The sequence below is a fragment of the Vicia villosa genome, linkage group LG2 (genome assembly GCF_029867415.1).
Source record: "Vicia villosa cultivar HV-30 ecotype Madison, WI linkage group LG2, Vvil1.0, whole genome shotgun sequence".
In the NCBI taxonomy this organism is placed as follows: domain Eukaryota; kingdom Viridiplantae; phylum Streptophyta; class Magnoliopsida; order Fabales; family Fabaceae; genus Vicia; species Vicia villosa.
The window spans coordinates 146741596-146761624 of NC_081181.1; the positions used below are offsets into that span (position 1 = coordinate 146741596).

The window sequence follows — 20029 nt, forward strand, 5'->3', positions numbered from 1 at the left end:
TGTTGATTGTGGTTTGACTTGTTGTGAATATCTGTTTATGAAACAATTGGGTGAATGATACAACTGTGATGTGTTATTGCTTTATAACCTTATAACATTTGTTAATTATGATGAGACTCACCCTTACATGTTGTCATTTTCAGATTGAGGATAGCGGTTGTTCGACTCGGTGAGGACTAGCTCATGAGTCAGTGTCTTAGTTAGCGCCAGGTGTCATGCTCTGATAGTTGTAACACTGGGGACGCGATTGTTTAGAGTTTATGATTATGACTCTAGTTATGTTTTTGATGTTTTGAAGGAGAAGTTTTAAAGATGTTAAACTTAGTCTGTTTTTGATAAATTTCCCCTGTGTTAACATGAAACGTTTTAAGTTATGATGATTACCTCAGTGAATGCATGACATGACCGAATGATGTTTATTTATTATGAATTGTGGCACCCTTATTTCATGTACTCTGAATAACTGTTTTAAATTGCCGCGGGGTTAGTAAGGGGTGTTACATTGTCACCCAGAATCAATTCCTTAAAGTGTGTTGATCTCGATCTGTGCTTTCTTAGAGGGCCCTTTTTCAGTTCCTTGAATTTGATATTAAGTTTCTGATGTTTTTCCAGAATCTCAAATAAAGAATAAGTTAAATCAGAATGAGATATCTTAGAAAATACCTCTTCTACGTCTGAGTAAGATTCTGATCCATCTTCTGATTGGATATTCTTATCAGATCCTTTAATGCTGACCATTAACACCACATTAGCTTGCTCTTCTTCATAGTCATCTTCTAAAGAGTCAGAATCATCTTATGTTGCCATAAGCCATTTTTTCTTGCCTATGGAAAATTTCTTCTTTGGCTTCTCCTTCTGGAGCTTGGGGCGCTTGTTCTTGTAATGGACTTACTATTTGCACTTGTAGCCAATAACATCCTTGTTGCTACCAGAATTCTTTAGTCCAGAAGTAGACTCAAAGCAGCCATTTGTCCTTCTCGCTCCTCTAAATTTGTTGCATTGCTTCCTCTTCCAGAGTTGGTTGACCATTCTGAAAAAAAGAGACAGGTCATATTCATATTCATCTTCATCATAATCTTCTTCTGATTCTTCATCCTCTTCAACTCAAAGAGCATTAGTCCTCTCATACTCTCTGGCACACTTTAGAGCTACATGTTTTCCTTTCTTCTGAGGTTTATCTTATTCTAACTCTATTTAATGACTTATTAAATAACTCACAAGTTCTTCAAGAGAAGTGTTGTTCAGATCTTTGGAAATTACACCACATTTCACTTCGGGACAAAGGCCAAAGGGAAAAACTAGGAAACGCACCCCTTTTTCCCTCGGTTGTAAGTACTAACCAAAGGGAAAATGAAATAGATCATGGGTTTGATTCCTAGCAGCAACATTTTTGTATATTCAATACTAGAAAGCGTGTCACATTTCTCCTCGATCTGGACACATAATCGAGGTGATAATACGAATCTTTCATCTCATTTTCTTTTTTTAATTGAGGTGACATATGTTAGGGGGCGGTTTTACCCCAATTGGCTGATCTAACCTAGGGGAAATCCTCTGTTTTAAAAAAAATTGCAAAATTTTCATTTTAATTTTTATTTTTTATATAAAACGTAAATTGTACATTTGTATTTTTCTATAATTGATCATTCCACAAGGGTCTTTGTCATACAAGATTCAATTTCATCAAGATTGGAATCAGAAAGTCACAACTCTGTCATCAATATGGAGGTAATGAAATCTCATATGTTGATTGTTTCACTCTCAATTGCAAATCATTTTGGATATTTGAATCACCGTTGTGACTTCATCACCACGTTTGGGGGTGTTTTGATGTTTCTCACTAAGATGCAAGTTAAATTCTCCAATCATCTTGGTGTTTGGATCAAAAAATTTGATTCCGACATAACTTTAAGATTGGATGATGGAGCTTTGGATCATTGATTGCGATGGTGTTGTTGTAGATGTTGACGACATTGTCTTTTGCCATTGGTGTCAAGGTGTTTGTGAAAATGCCTAGTTGAAGATTGAAGTCATCGTAACATCAATATGTTCGAAAAGGGAATGAGTGGAGAGGACACTATTGTAAGGCTCGACAACTGAGGTTGAAACTTGAGGGGAAGGATAAATAGTGAATCCAAGTTTGGATTTCTTGCCATAATCCACTGAATTCAAAATCTTGTGTGCGTATGAACGAAAAATCACGTGAATCTCTCGTTTTTCTCCCCTTTTCTTTATCAATAGTGTGTTTTCTTAAAAAATTATAATGATTTTAGAATAATACAAATTATACACATGGCAATAAAAAGTATTATAACAAATTTATTAAAAGGAATGATGATGCATATTAAACGGTGGAGATATCATTTTTAAGTTAGAAACAATTGTATACTGTAAAGAAAATCTGACATCAGGTGAAAATAATAATGGTTCGTGACTCTACAAACCGTGTATGAACGAAAGTCATATGAATCTCTTGTTTTTTCCCGCTTTTCTTTATAAAGAGTGTGTTTTCTTGCAAAATTACAATCAGAATCATATCAATTATATGCATGGCAACAAAAACATTATAACAAATTTATTAAAAGAAATGATGACGCGTATCAAACAGTTGAGATATCATTTATTAAAAGGAATGATGACGCATATTGAACGGTTGAGATATCACTTTGAGTTTCTGTGTCGCGTAGAAAACGCTATAAAATTAAACGAATTTATTTCACATATTTTAATTTTAATTTTTTTTCAAAATTGATAAATAAATAAGTCCTAAATTTACGCAAAATTGATAATTATTCTATAAAATTCTTCATTTGTAATTAAATCACTTATTTTAAATTTATATGTGTACAAATACTACATTCTGTACAATATAAAATAAATATGTATGTGAAAATATTTTATACAATATTAAATAAATTTATGCATTTTGAAAGCACCGATATCTTATCATGTAAAAGAAAAACAAATATGAAACTACAAAATTAAAAATTGGGCAAACGAACTAAAATTGCTAAAACAGCCAGTGGTGTTAATTGTTAAATTGAGAAAGTATTGGGCCAAAAGTATAATTAAGCAAAAACAATATCCACGAAACAAACAGAAGCCCTATTTGTCTCACCTTCACACTATCGATTAACCATTCCGCAGACACGCAAGCCCTAGCTTGCCACCGTTCATATTCCACTCACACCGTCCGTCGACGCTAACCCGCCTTCCAACCACCGCTATCGTCATCTACACTTCACTTCCTCAGCCTCTTCTTCCCAAAGGTATAGTTTTCGAATTCCACTATCAGTTTCTTTATTTTTATAAATAATTTTTAACAACCGCTTAGGGTTTGGTTATTTTTTTTACTAAATTGAATTGATTCTGCAAATTTTCTCAGCATTCAAATTGTTTACTCAACGTATTATTAGTTATTACGAAGAAGTAATTCATTGATGTTGCAAAGTTTGATTTTCACCTTTTCGTTTAACCTAGCATATACAAAATTTGAAAAATCAGATATAATTGTATCATTTTGCTTATGTAGATTTTAGTTTATAAAATAAATTAGAATTTACTCTCTCTCGTGCTGTTACAGGGAGATTTTGGAGTGATGAGGATCAGGAAGAAGCAAAAGGATGTTGCAGAGGTTGAGGTTGTTGATGCTGGTCAAGCTTTGGAGTCTGTGATCCACGAGCACGCTGATTTTTTCGACAAATTGATTGAGCTTATTCCGGCTAAGTTTTATCTACCAACTGATGGTGATGAGAAGCCGTGGTTTCAGGGTCTTAACAAGAAGAAGAAAGCTCAGGCAAAGAAAAAAACTAAAGAGAATATTAAGAAGTCTCGGAGGCAACGTTTAGACCCTGATAAGCCTTCTGCGAGCACGCTTGATCTTCTCAAGCAAAGTTTGGGTAAAGAGAAGGTGAAAGAAAGTAATGACGATAAGGATGTGGGTAAGCCTATTGTGTCGGGGCTGGAAGGAGATGATCGGTCTGTGACCTATGAAGAGCTTCGCCAGAGGCTTCATTGTAAGCTTGAAGGGTTTCAGTCGAGTCGTACCTGTGCTGATCCGGAAAAGGTTGCCAAGAAGAGGAAAGAGAGAGATGCTAAGAGAGGGTATCACTATGACGGGAAGAAACAGAAGAGGGATGATGAGATTAAGGAAAGTAAGCCTGTGGTTGATGAGACGGAAGAGAAGGTGAAGAAGGATGCTGCAGAGGCTTCAAAGGAGCTTGTGTTTGGCAAGGTTAAACTTCAGAATGACGAAGGGCTGGAGACGAAGAAGAGAAGAGTTTCAAAGCACAAGGAACTTGAAAGGGCTAAGAAGTTGGAGGAAGTGAAGAAGAATGATCCTGAGAAGGGTGAAGCGATTGCTAAAAAGGAAGCATGGAAAGCAGCAATGAATAGAGCTTCAGGAATTAAGGTCCACGATGATCCCAAGCTGATAAAAAAGAGCATACAGAAAGGGAAGAAGAGGCACGAGAAAAATGCAGGGAAATGGGAAGAGAGAGTTCAATCACAAGATCAGTTGAAGGCAGAGAAACAACAGAAAAGGTCGGCTAATATAGCTGAGAGGATTAATGATAAGAAAAAGAGGAAGATTGCTAAAAGAGAGAAAAAGCTATTGCGGCCCGGCTTTGAAGGTCGCAGGGAAGGTTTTATTAATGGTGCTTCTGGCTAACACTGCTGCGAAAATTATTGATTTGTGCCTCTTCTTTGCATTGTTATCAGAGGCAAACCAAACATCTATCAAGCTCAATGCGATGCATTGTTATCCTAGGCAACCAAACATCCATGAGGGGTTTAGAAGATTTCTTTAAATTGAACAATTGTTGTTTACTGCTATTAACCCCATGGTATATTTTGGCATTTATGCATCCTTTTTTTGACTATTTCGGTTATCACTAGAATACAAGAGTTTTGTTGTTGAATGATAGTTAATCACATGTTTGATTACAGATTTATATGTTCACTGGATTAGGTTATTTGGATTGTTTTTTATGAGATATGGTTCATTTTTCTCCCAAGCAAAGGTTACATTTATTTTAGTAAGAATTATTATTGTATTTCTTCACAGCTGATTTTGTATTTCTTCACTAATTAATGTTCCTGTTTTTCAATTCCACTTTGTAACCCATATTCTAGGACTCTAGGTCAATGTTTGGTTTTAAGTTTGGAGCAATTTAAAATTGATTCCGGATGTGCTAATTTGATTTTAACATTCTTATTTGCTCTTAACTAGAAATTTGATTTTAACATTTATTTGCTCGTAATTAGAATTGATATTTAATTTGAAGTAAGGTTTGTAGTTTTTATGGTAAAGCTATGATGTACAGTTTCTATACATGTAGGAGCTAGTGGTTACTAATACACAGTAATAACTTATTAGTTTGTAGACATGTTTGAGAATATAACATTATTTCAGATCAAAACAAAGAAAACTTCATTCATACTTAATAATTTACAAATTTATTACAAGCAGTGGATAGAGAATAAACGTTACAATTTTCAATTTTGAAAGAAAAAAAAAAAGCCAAGAGGTTCAAGATATCATGCAAACAGTGAACAAAGTTTAATCTTGAAAGGACCCAACAACAGCGGTTCATTTTTAAGGGTATGTTTCAGTTGCTGGTGCTGGAGCATATGAACCAATGAAGATGTCACCATAAATCAACCCAGCCAAGCCTCCTCCTATCAGTGGTCCAACCCAGTAGATCCAGTTATCAGCAAAGTTTCCACTAACCACAGCTGGACCGAATGATCGAGCTGGGTTCATTGAACCGCCACTGAATGGACCGGCCACTAAGATGTTGGCACCCACAATGAACCCAATAGCAATAGGTGCAATGGTACCCAATGAACCCTTTTTAGGGTCAGCTGCTGTGGCATAAACAGTGTAAACCAACCCAAATGTTATAATAACCTCAAACACTAATCCTGCAATAGGATTCAATCCAGCAGCAACTCCATGGGTTGGAACACTCTGCAAATATATATCCAACATAACATTAGTACACAAATTAGCATATAAGTAGGAGTATGACTATAATGAGCGGAAAAACTCTAATCTTTTAGTGTACCTTCCCGGTGACGAAGCTGAGAAGGACAGATGCAAGGATGGCACCAAGTAATTGGGCGATCCAATAGAAGAGACCAGTTAGGATGGTGATGTTGCCTCCAATAGCTAATCCAAAAGTGACAGCAGGGTTCAAATGTCCACCTGAGATGTTGGCTGCTATGGACACACCAACAAATAGTGCAAATGCATGAGCCACAGCTACTGCCACTAGACCAGCTGGATCCAGAGCTGCATCTGATGTTAGATCATCTGCATAATACAAAACAAAATCTTATTACGCGCACACGATTATCATTTTTCAAATATTCACGACAAAAACACACATGTCTAGCATATTATTGACTTGACATAAACGAGGTTAGTCACTTATCATACGTGTATCACATCAAATCATTTAATTAGTCACACTTGATCATTACTTACTGTAAGCAATGGCTGATCCAACTCCAGCAAACACAAAAATCAAAGTGGCAAGAAATTCTGATAGATAAGCCTTAAGTGAGGCAATGCTAAAAGAGTCATCAAAGGTACCAAGAGTTATCTTCACCATTTTGGCAATTCACTTGAAAACAAAGAAGAGCAAACTAATTAACCAAAGACTAAGATGTTTTTTTTTTTGAACCTATCTAATCAATCAAATATTTATTGATGATGCATTGCATAAGAAATATTTGTAATGGTATATATATGAAGAGTTCACAATATTAAAATGAGTATGATTGTGAAAAGAAGGGCTATTATTCTATGTTGTCCTTGCACCGTCCATGGACAACATTAGTTGTTAGATAATGCTTGATTAATATGCTAGGACCTAACTAACCACTCTAACCCTTTTCTTTGTTTCAAATGTTGTAGTATTATTATACATATATTTTATTCATTATGAGCATAATGACAACTAATTTAACTTGTAATCAATGGAAAAAGAAATTTGGAGTGTTTGAAAAATAGTGTATAGATAAACATGCAATAAGGGAATATTCTCATTAATCAGCACTTTAATCTTATAAATTTGCAAATAATTGTTTAGTTTTCTAAATCAAAATGGATTAATCAATATAGTCGCCCACCGTTTTTTTTTAAAAACTTATTAAAAATTAATAAAAGATGTACATATTGTCTTGAAGAGTCTATAATTGCATCAAGACAAACATAAATGCTTTAAAATTATGGATAATGGATATATTAAGTTTGATAAATTGTATTAAGTTTGATAAATTAATTTTCTCAACCAAAAAAAAATAGTTAGATAAATTGATTGCCATTATTTGATTTTGAGGTCTACGTTTTTTTTAGCTGTAAATTCGGGTATCCTCTGCATGCAAGTGTAGAGATTAATTCCTCGAGCTGTGTAGGATCATATAGGCGGCCGAACTCTTCTCCAAAAGATTTAACATTGTTGTGTGTCCAAGACACAGATTGAACTTAACTCTTCTGATTAAGTTGGAAGAGACTCCGTCATCTCATCCAAATATTTTTAATGATTTGAGGTCTACATTATCATTCCACATTTTGAAAAACTAAATTGTTACAGTTTCAGCAAATTAAATGCGAATTTAATCACATAACTCCCTCCATTTTATTATATATGTTTTATTTATAGTATTTATATGTCTTAAAATAATTTCAAATTTAAAATATTAATGAAGCATTAATTATTATTTTTATTCATTGTGTTTCAAAATAATAAATAATGTTTTAATAATTTTTTTTATTACAACAATAAAATAAGAAAGTTTTTTTCCGTCTAATAGTATAGTGATTGGAATTTCAACTATTAAAGAAGAATAGGTGAGACGTCGCATGATTGAACTCACGCTCACGCAATCGCATGTCCCTTCATATAAAAGTGAAAATAGACTGAATCAACTAATATAGACATACGACCTAGCCTATAAAGACCCAGATCAGACGAGTTTATTTTACTAAATAGAAAAATCTAATTTTTTTTATAAGTTTATTTAGTTAAAATACTAGATTATAAGGTATAAAAAGTCTAATAAATCTATTATGCCGATTTATTTAAATAAATATGAATAATATTATTTTATTAGTTATTATTATTATTTATATTTATATTTTGAATTTAAATACAAAAATAAAGTTTAGCTTTCTAATAATAAATTGAAAACTTTATTTGTAATGTCATAAGTTATTTTGATAAATTCTCTAAAGAAAATAGTATCACAAAATTTATATTATTAGATAAGTTTAAATAAATTTTAATTTTATTAATATTTTAATATGTTCGCAAATTCGTCTCAAACTTTTAAAAATCATATGTAGGTATGCCACAAATTAACCATAGTAATACAAATAAAGGTCATATTAACTATTTAAATTGACAAATATTTTGAGCTTCTATTTAATTATAGTATAACACTGATAAATTTGGAAACATGTACGGTAATATGCCTTGTACACCATCAAAGACGATCCTGCATATGTGCATAGTTATAAATTTAACTGCTCAAATTTGGCAAAGTCTACTCCGTCTCATAAAAAATATCTTATTTGAACAATGCGCAGTTCTTTAAAAAATAATTAGATGTGTTATAGTTAATAGAGTAGTTGAATAAAGTGAAAACTAATAAATAGAAGGTATATTAGTAAAAAATAATAATAAATACAGTATTGAAATTGTGAATAGATAATTACTATTTTAGAAAAGAGAAAAAGTACAATGAGATAATTTTTATAAGACGGAGGGAGAATGAACTGGAAAAAAAAAAAATCAACACAATTACTGTATGGAGAATGAAGTGGGAAAAAAAAACAAAAATCAACACAATTACTATACAACTTATATATGGTTCTTTAATGATTGAAAAAAAATCAAAGTAAACTCCATTATCATTAGAAAAAATGTGTGTCGTCATTTTGAGGTAACCGAAAAAAAACAAAATGATACTTAAATTAAATGACGATGATGACGATGATAAGGGTGACAATAAATAGGGTTATGGGGCATTATATTTTCGACCATGACAATGAGAGATGAACAGGTCTCCTTATCATCTTCGTGGAACATAATTCCAATGATTGTCCATCGATTATTATATACACTCACGTTCATAAATTGACAATTGGTAATTGAGTTTCCTCTCTTTTTCTCTTATGAATGGTAAAGCCAACATTAAAAGACATTAGAATATTTGTTAGGATAATGCTCCATTTCAACGTCATTTTTTTATTTATTATTGAAACTAATCGTGAGTGGTTGGACGGCTTAGACCTTAATTAGTGGAATAACTCAACTTTGCTCACCAATTTATATTATCCATAGTTTAAGGTATAACGCATACAAACTAAATTATAAAGTTAGTTAATGAATTCTAATTAAAAATCTAGGAGTATTGTTGAGGAGAACTCAAATTCAAATACTTAATAGAAAATCTTTTTTTTAATAAGTGTTATGGACTGTTCGAATGGTTAAGCATGGTTCAATCCGCTCCTGTTCTCTTGACGGTCTAATAAGTCTCGAATCAATCTCCTAAGGGCAAGATAAATGTTCTCCCCTATGCCCTGCAGTCGGCGTCGCCCCCGACCCTATCGAGGACGGCTAACCAATGATACATCCGATCATATAGGCCACACGACTGCGACAGAGCACGCGTCCTACTCCCCGTCGAGAAGCAGAACCACCCCTGCTCGTTAAACCTCTTTGTCAACTAGAGGTGTTCTTCTGCCCGACCAACAGCTAGTTTCGGGCAGCCTCCCAAGATTCCTAAACATGCTCCTAGAACCCTGACAGTCACGCGTTTTGACCCCGAATCTACGTTTCAGCCCAAAATGTGGACCAATGGTCAAGTGCTGGGGGACAATATAAAAACCCTCTCATTTGAGATGGTCAGGTAACACAATTTCAAATCCTTGAAACACTATCACGTATCTGTGCTCCTACTTGCTCGTCTGAGTGTCTTGCAGGTACACCCCCTCCTCCTCTTCATCAGCATCGTGCAGACGTCTCTGGCCCATTTTCTGATTCCAATCACCCTCCGGATCAGTGGCGCCGTCTATGGGAAGCCTTGCTATATATCCCCGTCTTTTTCTCCCCCTTACTAAAAGACCAAAGCAGTTTTTACCAATCACACCATGGCCAGTCTTGACGCCGATCACGATATTCACGCGACTGCTCTCTCGCCCGAGCACAAGTCCAACCTAGGCTTTGTCAACCCTTTCTTGGAAGACGCAACCCCTGGGAAAAGAGATGGTGCCACCGCGTCTCTATCATCCGAAGACATCCCCGACCTTGGCAACCAGAACTAAGGATGGCAAGAAGATCCAAAGTCGAGGGGCCCATCCGCACTCGAACCCAAGTTGACTGGGTTTGGATTCAGGTTCGGCTGCGGGTTTGGGTAGTGTGAAACCCACACCCGAAATCTGAAATCACACTCGCTTATATATATATATATATAATATATATTGTGGAAAGTTGTAGGACAAATGTATTTTATGTATTTTGCTGCAAGTTTGGGTGAAAAACCCGAACCTAACGAGTGTGAGCGTGTGTGTTATTTTGCCACCCGAACAACATTTGGGTTTGGGTTCTGGTTCGGGTGCCGATTTTGGGTGCGGGTTTTGGTAGTGTGAAACCCGCACCCGACCCGTCGCCATCCCTAACCAGAACGCTGAGCCCAGCCGTTCCAAGAAACGCCAAGAAAGCGCACTAAAATCCTCCCAAAATCCCTTGTCGGCCAACGTGACCCTGTCCTTGCAATCCTGGCCAAGGCTTTGAACGAGATCAATTCCCTGATCCTGCAACAAAACGAAAGGATCGGGACATTGGAAGAAGTGCATCACCGTAGACGTTCGTTGAGCCCTTTTCCTTGTCCTAGAGAACGTCGTCACGATATTCAAGCAATTAAGAAACTTAATCTTACTTCTCCTTGCCAGAATGACATATCCCCGATTTCCAAGAAAAGAAAAGAGAATCCCCGGGCAGAGACCCGACAAACACCTCCCCAAGATCGCTCGAGAAGCCCTTCTCCCCGACGAGATCACAAACGTCGGGGATCCCCTACTCACTCTCCTAGCTCAAGCAACGAGGACGAGCCACGCGACCCGTTGTCAGCAGAGATCTTGACCACCCGACTACCCAAGGGGCGAGAGAAGCCTCCCCCTTTGGGCACATACGACGGCACTACCGACCATGGCGATCACATAGAGAATATTGATGATTTCCTCGACTATCATTACGTCAGGGGCGCAATAAAATGAAGACTATTCCCCACCACTTTGAGAAAAGGGGCAACGACTTGGTATAAAAAGTCTCCTCGACGGGTCCATCACGTCCAGGAGGCAGGTGGGGAGGACCTTCTCCCGACATTTCACTAATTCTCGGCGCCACCTCAAATCTAAAGCGTCCCTTGAAGCCATCATGCAAGGAAAAGATGAATCCCTCTGGGCATTCATCGAAAGATTCAATAAAGAGGTCGTCTAAATCTCCACGACGGAAAATATTAAAAATATTTGCTCGAATGCGGCCTACACCCGAGCAGTGATTTCGTGAAGGTCGTCGGCATAAAGACTCCCTCTTCCCTGGGCGCCCTCCTCCTTAAGGGCTAGACGTATATTCAATACGAGGAGAAGGAGGCAGCCAACACCGCCCACGATACCCGACACCAGGAAAGCGCCAAAGCATCGAGATCAGAAGACCCATCGACATTCCGTCTGGGAGGGGAAAAGAAGAAGGACGATCGGACCCGTGATTCACGAGACTACTAAGGGCCAGCCGGTAGATTTCACGATTTCACTCCCTTCATCGCCTCTCTCGAGAAAATCTTGTCTGAATGATCTAATACCCAATTCAAGCAGGTCGGGGTCCGTTTTCTTCCACAGACTCTGATCAAACCTAACACAGACAAGACCAAGTAGTGCCGGTTCCACAAGAGCCATAGGCACCACACCGAGGATTGCATCCACCTAAAGGATGTCATAGAGATCCTGTTCAGGGACGGGCACCTGAAATAGTATACCAAGAAAAAGGACAATGCTCGTCCAGAAGCCCAAGAAACCAAGAATGTTAATAACACGGAAATACATAGCATATTCTACTCGATTAACATAAATTAAGTTACCGTTTTTACTTGATTATATTGCATTATGTCCAATTTTAAGTATGTTTTCATATGTTTATGTTACACAAGTCCTGCATGAGAAAGGAGGAAGAAATGAAGAGAAATGAGCTTAAAATCACACTTCTACTAAAGTAGCAGCAGAGATCCCATGATAGAAGACTGTGCCGCCCGGCACAGCCCTGCATGACGCCCGACACAGGTTCCAAATTTGTGCCCCTCGGCACACGTTGCCTTACGGTCGCCACAGGTGTTCAGCCCATTTAAAATATGCGTGGTCTCAGCCCACGTCCAGTGTCCCTATTTTTTTCAGAAGACTGATTCTCCAGGAAAGAGCTCCACTACGTCATTACCCCTATATTCCAGGAAGAGAAGGCCAGAGCAAAGAATATAAAAGGAAGGCAGTTACCTACAGAGAAGTCTCTCTCGTCACTTTCTGTTGTTTTCAATTTTTCTGCAAGTTTCAAGCTTTAGCATTCCTCTGTTTTTCTTAGTCCAATATATTAATTTCAAAGCAATATTTTTCTACATCGGGGAGCTATTGCAATCATAGATTTAGGATTTATTTCTTGGATTCAATTTGTAACTTCAAAAAGGAACCTCTACGTACAGTTAAAGATCACTTTGGCACTTGAAGATTATGTAATTCCAGTTTCCTTTATTTAATTCCCAGTTTTATTTTATATGCAATTACCGTATTTATATTTAATGATCATGACTGAATTTATGTATGTCACTGTTATTCCATATTTGTACCAATAAGCATGTCCGGGTAAATTCCTGATACCGACATGTAAAGTCATAAGAACTGAAGGGGTTCGGCAATAAATTGGCATAAATATTAGTTAAATATTTCTCTGGTTTTGGTTTCCATAACTAATATTGAAATTGTTTTATTACCATAGTAAAAGACAAATTAAGGTTAAAATTAACACAACGAGAGGTTGAGATTTTAACCGGATAGTGGTAATCAAACATTAATTCTAAATACTGCGAGAGCACTTTAGGGTTAATTAGATTCTGGTTGCATTTCAAAAAGTATATTCTGATTTTAAATGAGACAGTGAGAGCAAGCGTTTAGATCAGATAATATTATTTGAATCAATAAACACGAGAGTGTGAGACAAATATTTTTAAATCAATAGTTTCTACTGAATGATATTTTAATACTTAAAAATAATGCCAATGAATTACTGAATCCCCAAAGTCCGACTAATTGCATATTGGTGTCTCCCTTCTGATTATTTAACTTCAGTTATATTTAATTCACGTTTCCTTTTAAACCAAAGAAAAATCATTAGCTTTAGCTTACATAGTAACGTTAGATAGAACTAGTTTGATTATCAGTCCTTGTGGGTTCGATATCTTTTAAAACTACGCGATTAGACTCTGCACTTGTAGTTAGTAACCCGATAGACTCATAAAGTCGCGATCAAGTTTTTGGCGACGTTGTCGGGGACTGATTTAGTCAATAGTGCGATTCCTCTGTTGCGCCGTATAGAATAAGGCAACCAATTTTATTTTCCTTACTTGTCGGTTGTATGCCAAGTACTCGTTCAAAAGGCGAAGCCCTAGAACAACTGACAGACGAACCTGAGCGTCTTATTAGCGTGAGACTTGCAATCAGGGAATATTGCATAAAACACGAAATTCCTTTTCCTAACTCTGATCCCAAACTAAAATCCGAAACAAAATCTGAATCAGAACAAGACATGGAGGAAGGACCACGAAACCTACCTCTTAAGCATTACGCCACCCCTTCTCAACAAGAGTCACACAATAGCATTGCTGCCCCTGCTATCAACCAAAACGATTTCGAGTTGAAACCCTCGTTGTTGTCATCCGTACAACAACGCCAATTTTCCGGAATTCCTACGAACGACCCTAACGAACACTTGGACAAAATTTTTGCAATACGCAGACACAGCAAAAGCACATGGTGTAAGTCCCGATGCGATAAGACTACGTCTTTTCCCTTTCTCACTACGAGACAGAGCTTGGGCTTGTTTGCAATCCTTGCGATCGAACTCCGTCACCACATAGGAAGAGTTAAAGAAAGTCTTCTTGACACGGTATTTTCCACCAAGACAGCTATGCAGAGAGCCGAGATCAACGGATTTCGACAAAAAGATACTGAATCACTTTTCGATGCATGGGAATGATATAAGAACATGATGTGGATGAGTCCACATCACGGTCTAGAAGATTGGCTGGTCATCCATACGTTTTATAACGGTCTCTTGTACAATACAAGAATGACAATAGATGTCGTCGCGGGTGGTACACTTATGGACAAACTATACGACGAAACCTATCAACTCATCGAAAGTATGGCTCAGTATTAGAGTTTAAATGAGAGAAGTATAATAGAACAATCTAATTTTTAAATTAAAAAAAAAAATAAAAGCGCATTAGGTCATGAACCTAATTATAAAAAAAAATTAAAAATCTATTTAAAACCCCCTCAATAACTTAAGTATCTACAAAATACTTAAATCTTTAAAACATTACAAACAGTTATTTTTGGAGGGAGGGGAAGAACAGTGATTTTATTAAAGGAAGGTGTTGAAAAGTAGAAAAAGTGGGTAAGAAGAATTGAACACATTGGCGGGCAATTATGAACCAAGCAAACAAAAATGCACAGAAACCAATACTATTTCCGTTTCAAAATCCAAGTGCCTTTCTCTGAATCTGAACACTGAACAGAATCAATACTCTCTCAACAACATTCAATGCTCTCAACTACTCACTCCTCATCCAATTCAATTCTCTGTGACCACTTCCCCCACCTACATTGTCTCACCTCTACCACACTTTCTAGGTAACCACTAGTACTAACTCATTTCAATTTCACTTTCTTTTTTTCTTCATCTGGTATATAAAACAGTTTTGATTTTTTTTCATTTTAATTCTTTTTTTGTTTTACAATTAATTACGTGAGTCCCACACACTATTCCTTCAATTTATGTTAAGTAGAAGAAGAAGAATGTGAGGGTTTTTCTAGATTAGTTAAGAATTAATGATGAGTGAGTTTCGTCGTGTATCTGAAAATAACATTGATGCAGAAGCAAGTGCTGCATATGTTTCTCACGCTGTGAATTCTCGACACAGACGATCTAACAGGTTTTGTTGAAATTGTTGTTTGTGTTTTTTTTAGATAACTTATGATTACTGTTTTTGACTGGTTTCTGTCTGTGTTTTTTTTTCAGTGCTTCTGATAGGAACTTGAAATTCTCGAGAGATGGTGGAGATTTGAATCCTATAGGGAAAGACCAGGATGAATTTATTGTGAGTGTAGTTTTTGATTTTGATCTTTAAATTTGTGAAGATGATTGACCTTGAAGTTTTTTGAATGTGAGTTGAGTAATTCACTGGGTTTTGGAATGACTTTGAACAGGCATCGCCGCTTAGGGTTTCCAGGATACAGACTCCGTTGCATGAGAATTTCAAGTGTTTAAACAAGAATGCTTCTTCGAATCATAGAGCATCTTTGGAACAAGATGTAAGATTTATGTTTTGAATTAATAATGGCTCTTATCGTATCTCTCGTTATGGTTTGGTCTACTAGTAGATCTTATATATGGATTTCTGGATTCTTAACTGCAATGTTTCCTGTGAACAATTTTGTTCAGTTTTGCATAGACCGGCATGAGTCATAATAAGTTAATTTACTGATTCCCAGAGTCATATATTGATATGCAGGTTGAGCAGCTACAGTTATGCCTACAGCAGGAGAAATCTATGCGTATCTTACTCGAGAGAGCAATGGGCCGAGCCTCGAGTACTTTATCACCTGGACACAGAAACTTTGCTTCTCAGGTAATTTGACATCTGCTGTTCAGACTGGTAATGGCCAATGAACCTGTGCTATGCTCGCATCTAAAGCTGTTAAGATAGGAGTAGGCGTGAGTGAGACATCAACCATTCTTAAGCTCTCAGTTTAACTTGGTTCTTCATTGATAAACTGGACTCAACAATGAATAGTTGTTAGGAATTAGGACCAAAGGAGCTAATTCGAATGTAAAGGATGATAGTTTGATGATATTGATAACTGATTATCATAAAGAATCTCGTTCCTTAAATTTTAAATTTTGATTGCCATTTGAAAGCACAGCATAATATTTTTCATGAAAGCTATGATTTCTATTAGTTTGTGTTGTGTGGAAATTAACTATTTCTAATTTTCTCTCTTTTTTAGACAAAAGACTTAATTGCTGAAATTGAGTTACTTGAAGAAGAAGTTACAAACCGTGAGCAGCACGTGCTTTCGATGTACAGGAGTATTTTTGAACAGTGTGTTAGCCAGCCACCTTCTGAACAGAATTCTGGTGTGGCTTCACCTGCTCATACTAAACACGAATCAAGAAAGCACCCAAGCATAATCTCAAGTGCTTTCTGTTCATCAAAAAACTTCCCGTTGCGACCCCTGCAAGCTCTTATTTCAAATAACGATTTGAAGAATAAAATTTTCCGGTCAAGTCATGCTCCTTTATCAAGTGAAAAAGGCAAAGTTTCTTTCGGAAGGACTTTTCCCGATTCCACCACCAAGGTAGGATGTATCCAAATATTTCTACTTTCTAGTTGATTGTTTCATTTGCTATAGCTCAAAATGGAAAGAAAAAAAAAGTTTATAGGTAACATTGTACTACAGATAGAACTAGTATAGTAAAGACACTCTTAGGATATTTGTCCTATCCAACATTCTCACCTTAATCCTATGTTAGGTTCACGAGAAGTTTTCTTCAATAGAGAAAGCCCCTGCACTGCGACCTTTAAAAGACCATCTACACCAGTGTCCAAGCAAGCTTTCCGAGGAAATGGTGAAGTGTATGGCAACTATATATTGCTGGCTCCGTAGTGCAAAATCTGCCAACACTGAAAACAGTAGGTCGCCTATATTGTCAAGGTCCTCCACCAATGCCATACAACCTCGACATGGTGTTGTAGAGGATCGGGAATGTTCTTGCAAATCTGCAGTGGAAATATCTTGGATAGCTACACGAAAACGTCATTCTTCTCATGCTTCTTACGCCATGGACCACTACAGGTTGGTTCTTTGCATATAACTTCAAAAACGGTGTTATACATATAACTGAGTGTCAAAAATCAAAATTCAATTATTTTTTAGTAGCCTCTATAAATAAGCTAAAGGTAGTAGTGTGTTAAATAAAGAATGACATTCTTTTTGAACTGTCGACTTAAAATGTTTTATCTTGTTTCCTTCAGAATGCTAGTCGAACAGCTTGAAAAAGTGAATATCAGTCAAATGGAATGTGATGGGAAAACTGCGTTCTGGATCAACATTCATAATGCTCTTGTGATGCATGTAATATTCACACTCATATGAATAGCCATGGTTTTGATTTACCAATTTTCAGCACATATAATTTTTTTTGGCTGCTGACAGGCATATTTAGCATATGGAATTCCTCAAAACTCTCTAAGGAGGTTGGCCTTGTTTCACAAGGTAGGATTTATTTATTTGATCATATGTATTATCATCGATTCGAGGCAAGTTCACTTAGATGGATTATTTAAATACTTTCTCCAAAGTGCTCTTTACAAACGAATCATTGTTTTACTGTGGCGAAAAGTCTAGGATCATAACCAAATAACTTGTCTATTTCTCGTTATATGTTGAATTTTTCTATCAGTTGGATTGTAGAGAAACTTCTGTATTTACATAAACAACAACTAACACCTTCATATAAAAAGAAGAAAAATCACTTCACGCTTGTATCGTCTATAAATTACTTATAGGACATTTAACCTGGGTTCCAAGATAACTTCCTTTGACATCTGATGTCATAATCATACACTTATTTTTCTCGTATGTACAGTTTTATTCTTGATAGCATCTTTGTTTAAAAATACAATTATATCGAAACATCACACGTCAAAATGAATTAACGATTGCAGTTGTGTAGTGCAGGCTGCTTACAACATTGGCGGTCATACTATAAGTGCAAATACCATAGAGCAAGCAATATTTTGCTTCCGGACACCTCGCCTTGGACGGGTACGCACTTGTTCTTAATGTAAAAAACATGGCACCTAAAATATATATACATACATACATACATATTCACACTAACACAAATATAGGAAGTGTGGTCAGGTTCATATATGGATGCACAAATTCTAATGGTGGAATATATTGATCGATCTAAATAGCCCAACCTCTAAATATGTTTTTCTGTTTTGGGCTGCCAAGGCCTACAAATTACTGATACTTCCCATTATTTGTTTCTGCTGACCATTGTTTGATGCTAAAATTACATCTCAGTGTTTCATCTGATTATCGTTCGTGTTTTTATCAAACACAGTGGCTTGAAAGCATTGTGTCGGCTGCTCTTAGGAAGAAAAGTGGAGAAGAAAGACAGCTCATCAACTCAAAATTGAGTATTACGGATTCCCCGCCCCTTGTCATCTTTGCCCTTTGCACCGGATCAATGTCAGATCCTATGGTAAATTTTTCTCCCATTTACTTCTTTGTAGTATGAATATATCAAGAAATGTGAATGTTGGTTATGTCGGGTTTATTCTTAATTTTAATAGTTGATGCAATGTTGCAGCTAAAAGTGTACTCAGCTTCAAATCTAAGAGAAGAACTGAATTCTGCGAAGAGAGAGTTTCTACAGGCAAATGTAGTAGTAAAGAAGTCTAGTAAAGTTTTTCTCCCTAAATTGGTGGAAAGATTTTCCAGAGAAGCATCTATCAGCATTGATGATATCCTTGGATGGATCATGGAAAATGTTGACAAGAAACTGCATGATTCGATACAGAAGTGCCTTGATCGTAAGTCCAACAAAAAATCATCTCAAATGATAGAATGGCGGCCTCACAGTTCTAGATTCCGATACATGTTTTCCAAGGATCTAATAGACAAGCCATGGTGGGTATGAAATCTTACAGCTCTGAAGAGATTGTTATTGGCCCTGGAGCTACCTGGGTATGAGAAAGAAAGGTAGTTAGTTATAGATGCTTAAAGAATTTTCGTGTACATTATAACATGATATGATCTTACCTTTCCTTAGATAGCATAACTAGTTACCTAAAATTGTTCCTGAAGATTTTGATAGTTGTAATAAGTGCACCTAATTAACATGTAAGAATAAATTCTACTTTTAACTTTGAATTTTTAACTTTGAATTTTTAACTTGTAGGCTTGACAGGACAGGTTTGATTTTTAGGCCCATTTCGACTTGGCGGACTTGCCCGCTCCGCTCTTTTTTTGGCAGGCGTAAGGCGGGGAGGGCGTCCCGTTTTGCAACCCTTAATTGAATCATCCCAAGAAGGAGGATTCTTCCTAAATCTCTTAAATATTGGTATACAAATGGTTCTTGAGTTGGGTATAAAGTCGGACACATAATTTATATAACCTAAGAATCTTTGCAATTGGATTTTATCTTTTAATTCGTCTGGAAATTTACTAATAAATTCCAAAGATCTACTAATAGGGGTATACATGCTCTAGGAAATATCAAAACCCAAAAATCTAACTTTATATTGAAATATTGTAAGTTTCTTTTATGATAATACTAAACCGTTATCTTTAATTATCTCATAAAATTTGTCCATATATTGTATATGTTGGTTTATAGAATCTGAAAATACTAATATGTCATCTAAATAAACTATGGTGAAGTGATAATAATCATTAAATATAGTGTTCATGATATTTTGGAACTCAGAAAGAGCATTTTTTTAATCCTAAGGGCATGAAATTCTATTCATAGTGACCAAAGGGCACCACAAAAACGGTTTTATATTTATCTTCTTCTTTTAATTGTATTTGATAATATTCAGATTTAAGATCAAACTTTGAAAAATACTTTTATTATGTAATCGGTTTATCAAATCCTTTTTATGAGGTATGTAATAC

At 36.1% G+C, this 20029-nt stretch overlaps 3 protein-coding genes across 4 annotated transcripts; 2 read left to right on the plus strand and 1 right to left on the minus strand.

The window, feature by feature from the left end:
* The first annotated feature begins 3110 nt into the window (after nucleotides 1-3110).
* On the plus strand, nucleotides 3111-5043 carry LOC131652364 (ribosomal RNA-processing protein 14-like). The gene is made up of 2 exons (XM_058922207.1): nucleotides 3111-3269; nucleotides 3584-5043. Exon 2 carries the CDS (start codon nucleotides 3599-3601, stop codon nucleotides 4667-4669), a length of 1071 nt encoding a protein of 356 aa, XP_058778190.1. The 5' UTR covers nucleotides 3111-3269; nucleotides 3584-3598; the 3' UTR covers nucleotides 4670-5043.
* A 352-nt stretch (nucleotides 5044-5395) lies between these two features.
* LOC131652366 (probable aquaporin TIP2-2) lies at nucleotides 5396-6732 on the minus strand. The gene is made up of 3 exons (XM_058922208.1): nucleotides 6491-6732; nucleotides 6069-6316; nucleotides 5396-5971 (listed from the first exon to the last, which is right to left on the minus strand). Exons 1-3 carry the CDS (start codon nucleotides 6615-6617, stop codon nucleotides 5597-5599), a joined length of 750 nt encoding a protein of 249 aa, XP_058778191.1. The 5' UTR covers nucleotides 6618-6732; the 3' UTR covers nucleotides 5396-5596.
* An 8013-nt stretch (nucleotides 6733-14745) lies between these two features.
* LOC131652363 (uncharacterized) lies at nucleotides 14746-19710 on the plus strand. 2 transcript variants are annotated; one of them, XR_009298687.1, is made up of 12 exons: nucleotides 14746-15267; nucleotides 15354-15432; nucleotides 15542-15646; nucleotides 15847-15963; nucleotides 16343-16693; nucleotides 16869-17191; nucleotides 17371-17470; nucleotides 17552-17611; nucleotides 18077-18163; nucleotides 18471-18611; nucleotides 18720-19111; nucleotides 19311-19710. XR_009298687.1 is itself a non-coding variant. In XM_058922206.1 (11 exons), exons 1-11 carry the CDS (start codon nucleotides 15164-15166, stop codon nucleotides 19047-19049), a joined length of 1797 nt encoding a protein of 598 aa, XP_058778189.1. In that variant the 5' UTR covers nucleotides 14746-15163; the 3' UTR covers nucleotides 19050-19289. The 2 variants fall into 2 exon arrangements, 1 of the variants encoding a protein (XP_058778189.1); XM_058922206.1 differs by lacking the exon at nucleotides 19311-19710 and having other exon boundaries at nucleotides 18720-19289.
* The last annotated feature ends 319 nt before the right edge of the window (nucleotides 19711-20029 follow it).

Excerpts from the sequence above, each read along its gene's own strand:
- LOC131652366 (XM_058922208.1), bottom strand. The coding sequence starts at position 6,617 with ATGGTGAAGATAACTCTTGGTACCTTTGATGACTCTTTTAGCATTGCC. Across the intron at positions 6,317-6,490 it reads TGGATCAGCCATTGCTTACA|ATGATCTAACATCAGATGCA; the intron begins GTAAGTAATGAT and ends TGTATTATGCAG. Across the intron at positions 5,972-6,068 it reads TCAGCTTCGTCACCGGGAAG|AGTGTTCCAACCCATGGAGT; the intron begins GTACACTAAAAG and ends ATATATTTGCAG.
- LOC131652364 (XM_058922207.1), top strand. The coding sequence starts at position 3,599 with ATGAGGATCAGGAAGAAGCAAAAGGATGTTGCAGAGGTTGAGGTTGTT.
- LOC131652363 (XM_058922206.1), top strand. The coding sequence starts at position 15,164 with ATGATGAGTGAGTTTCGTCGTGTATCTGAAAATAACATTGATGCAGAA. Across the intron at positions 15,433-15,541 it reads AAGACCAGGATGAATTTATT|GCATCGCCGCTTAGGGTTTC; the intron begins GTGAGTGTAGTT and ends GACTTTGAACAG. Across the intron at positions 18,612-18,719 it reads GATCAATGTCAGATCCTATG|CTAAAAGTGTACTCAGCTTC; the intron begins GTAAATTTTTCT and ends GCAATGTTGCAG.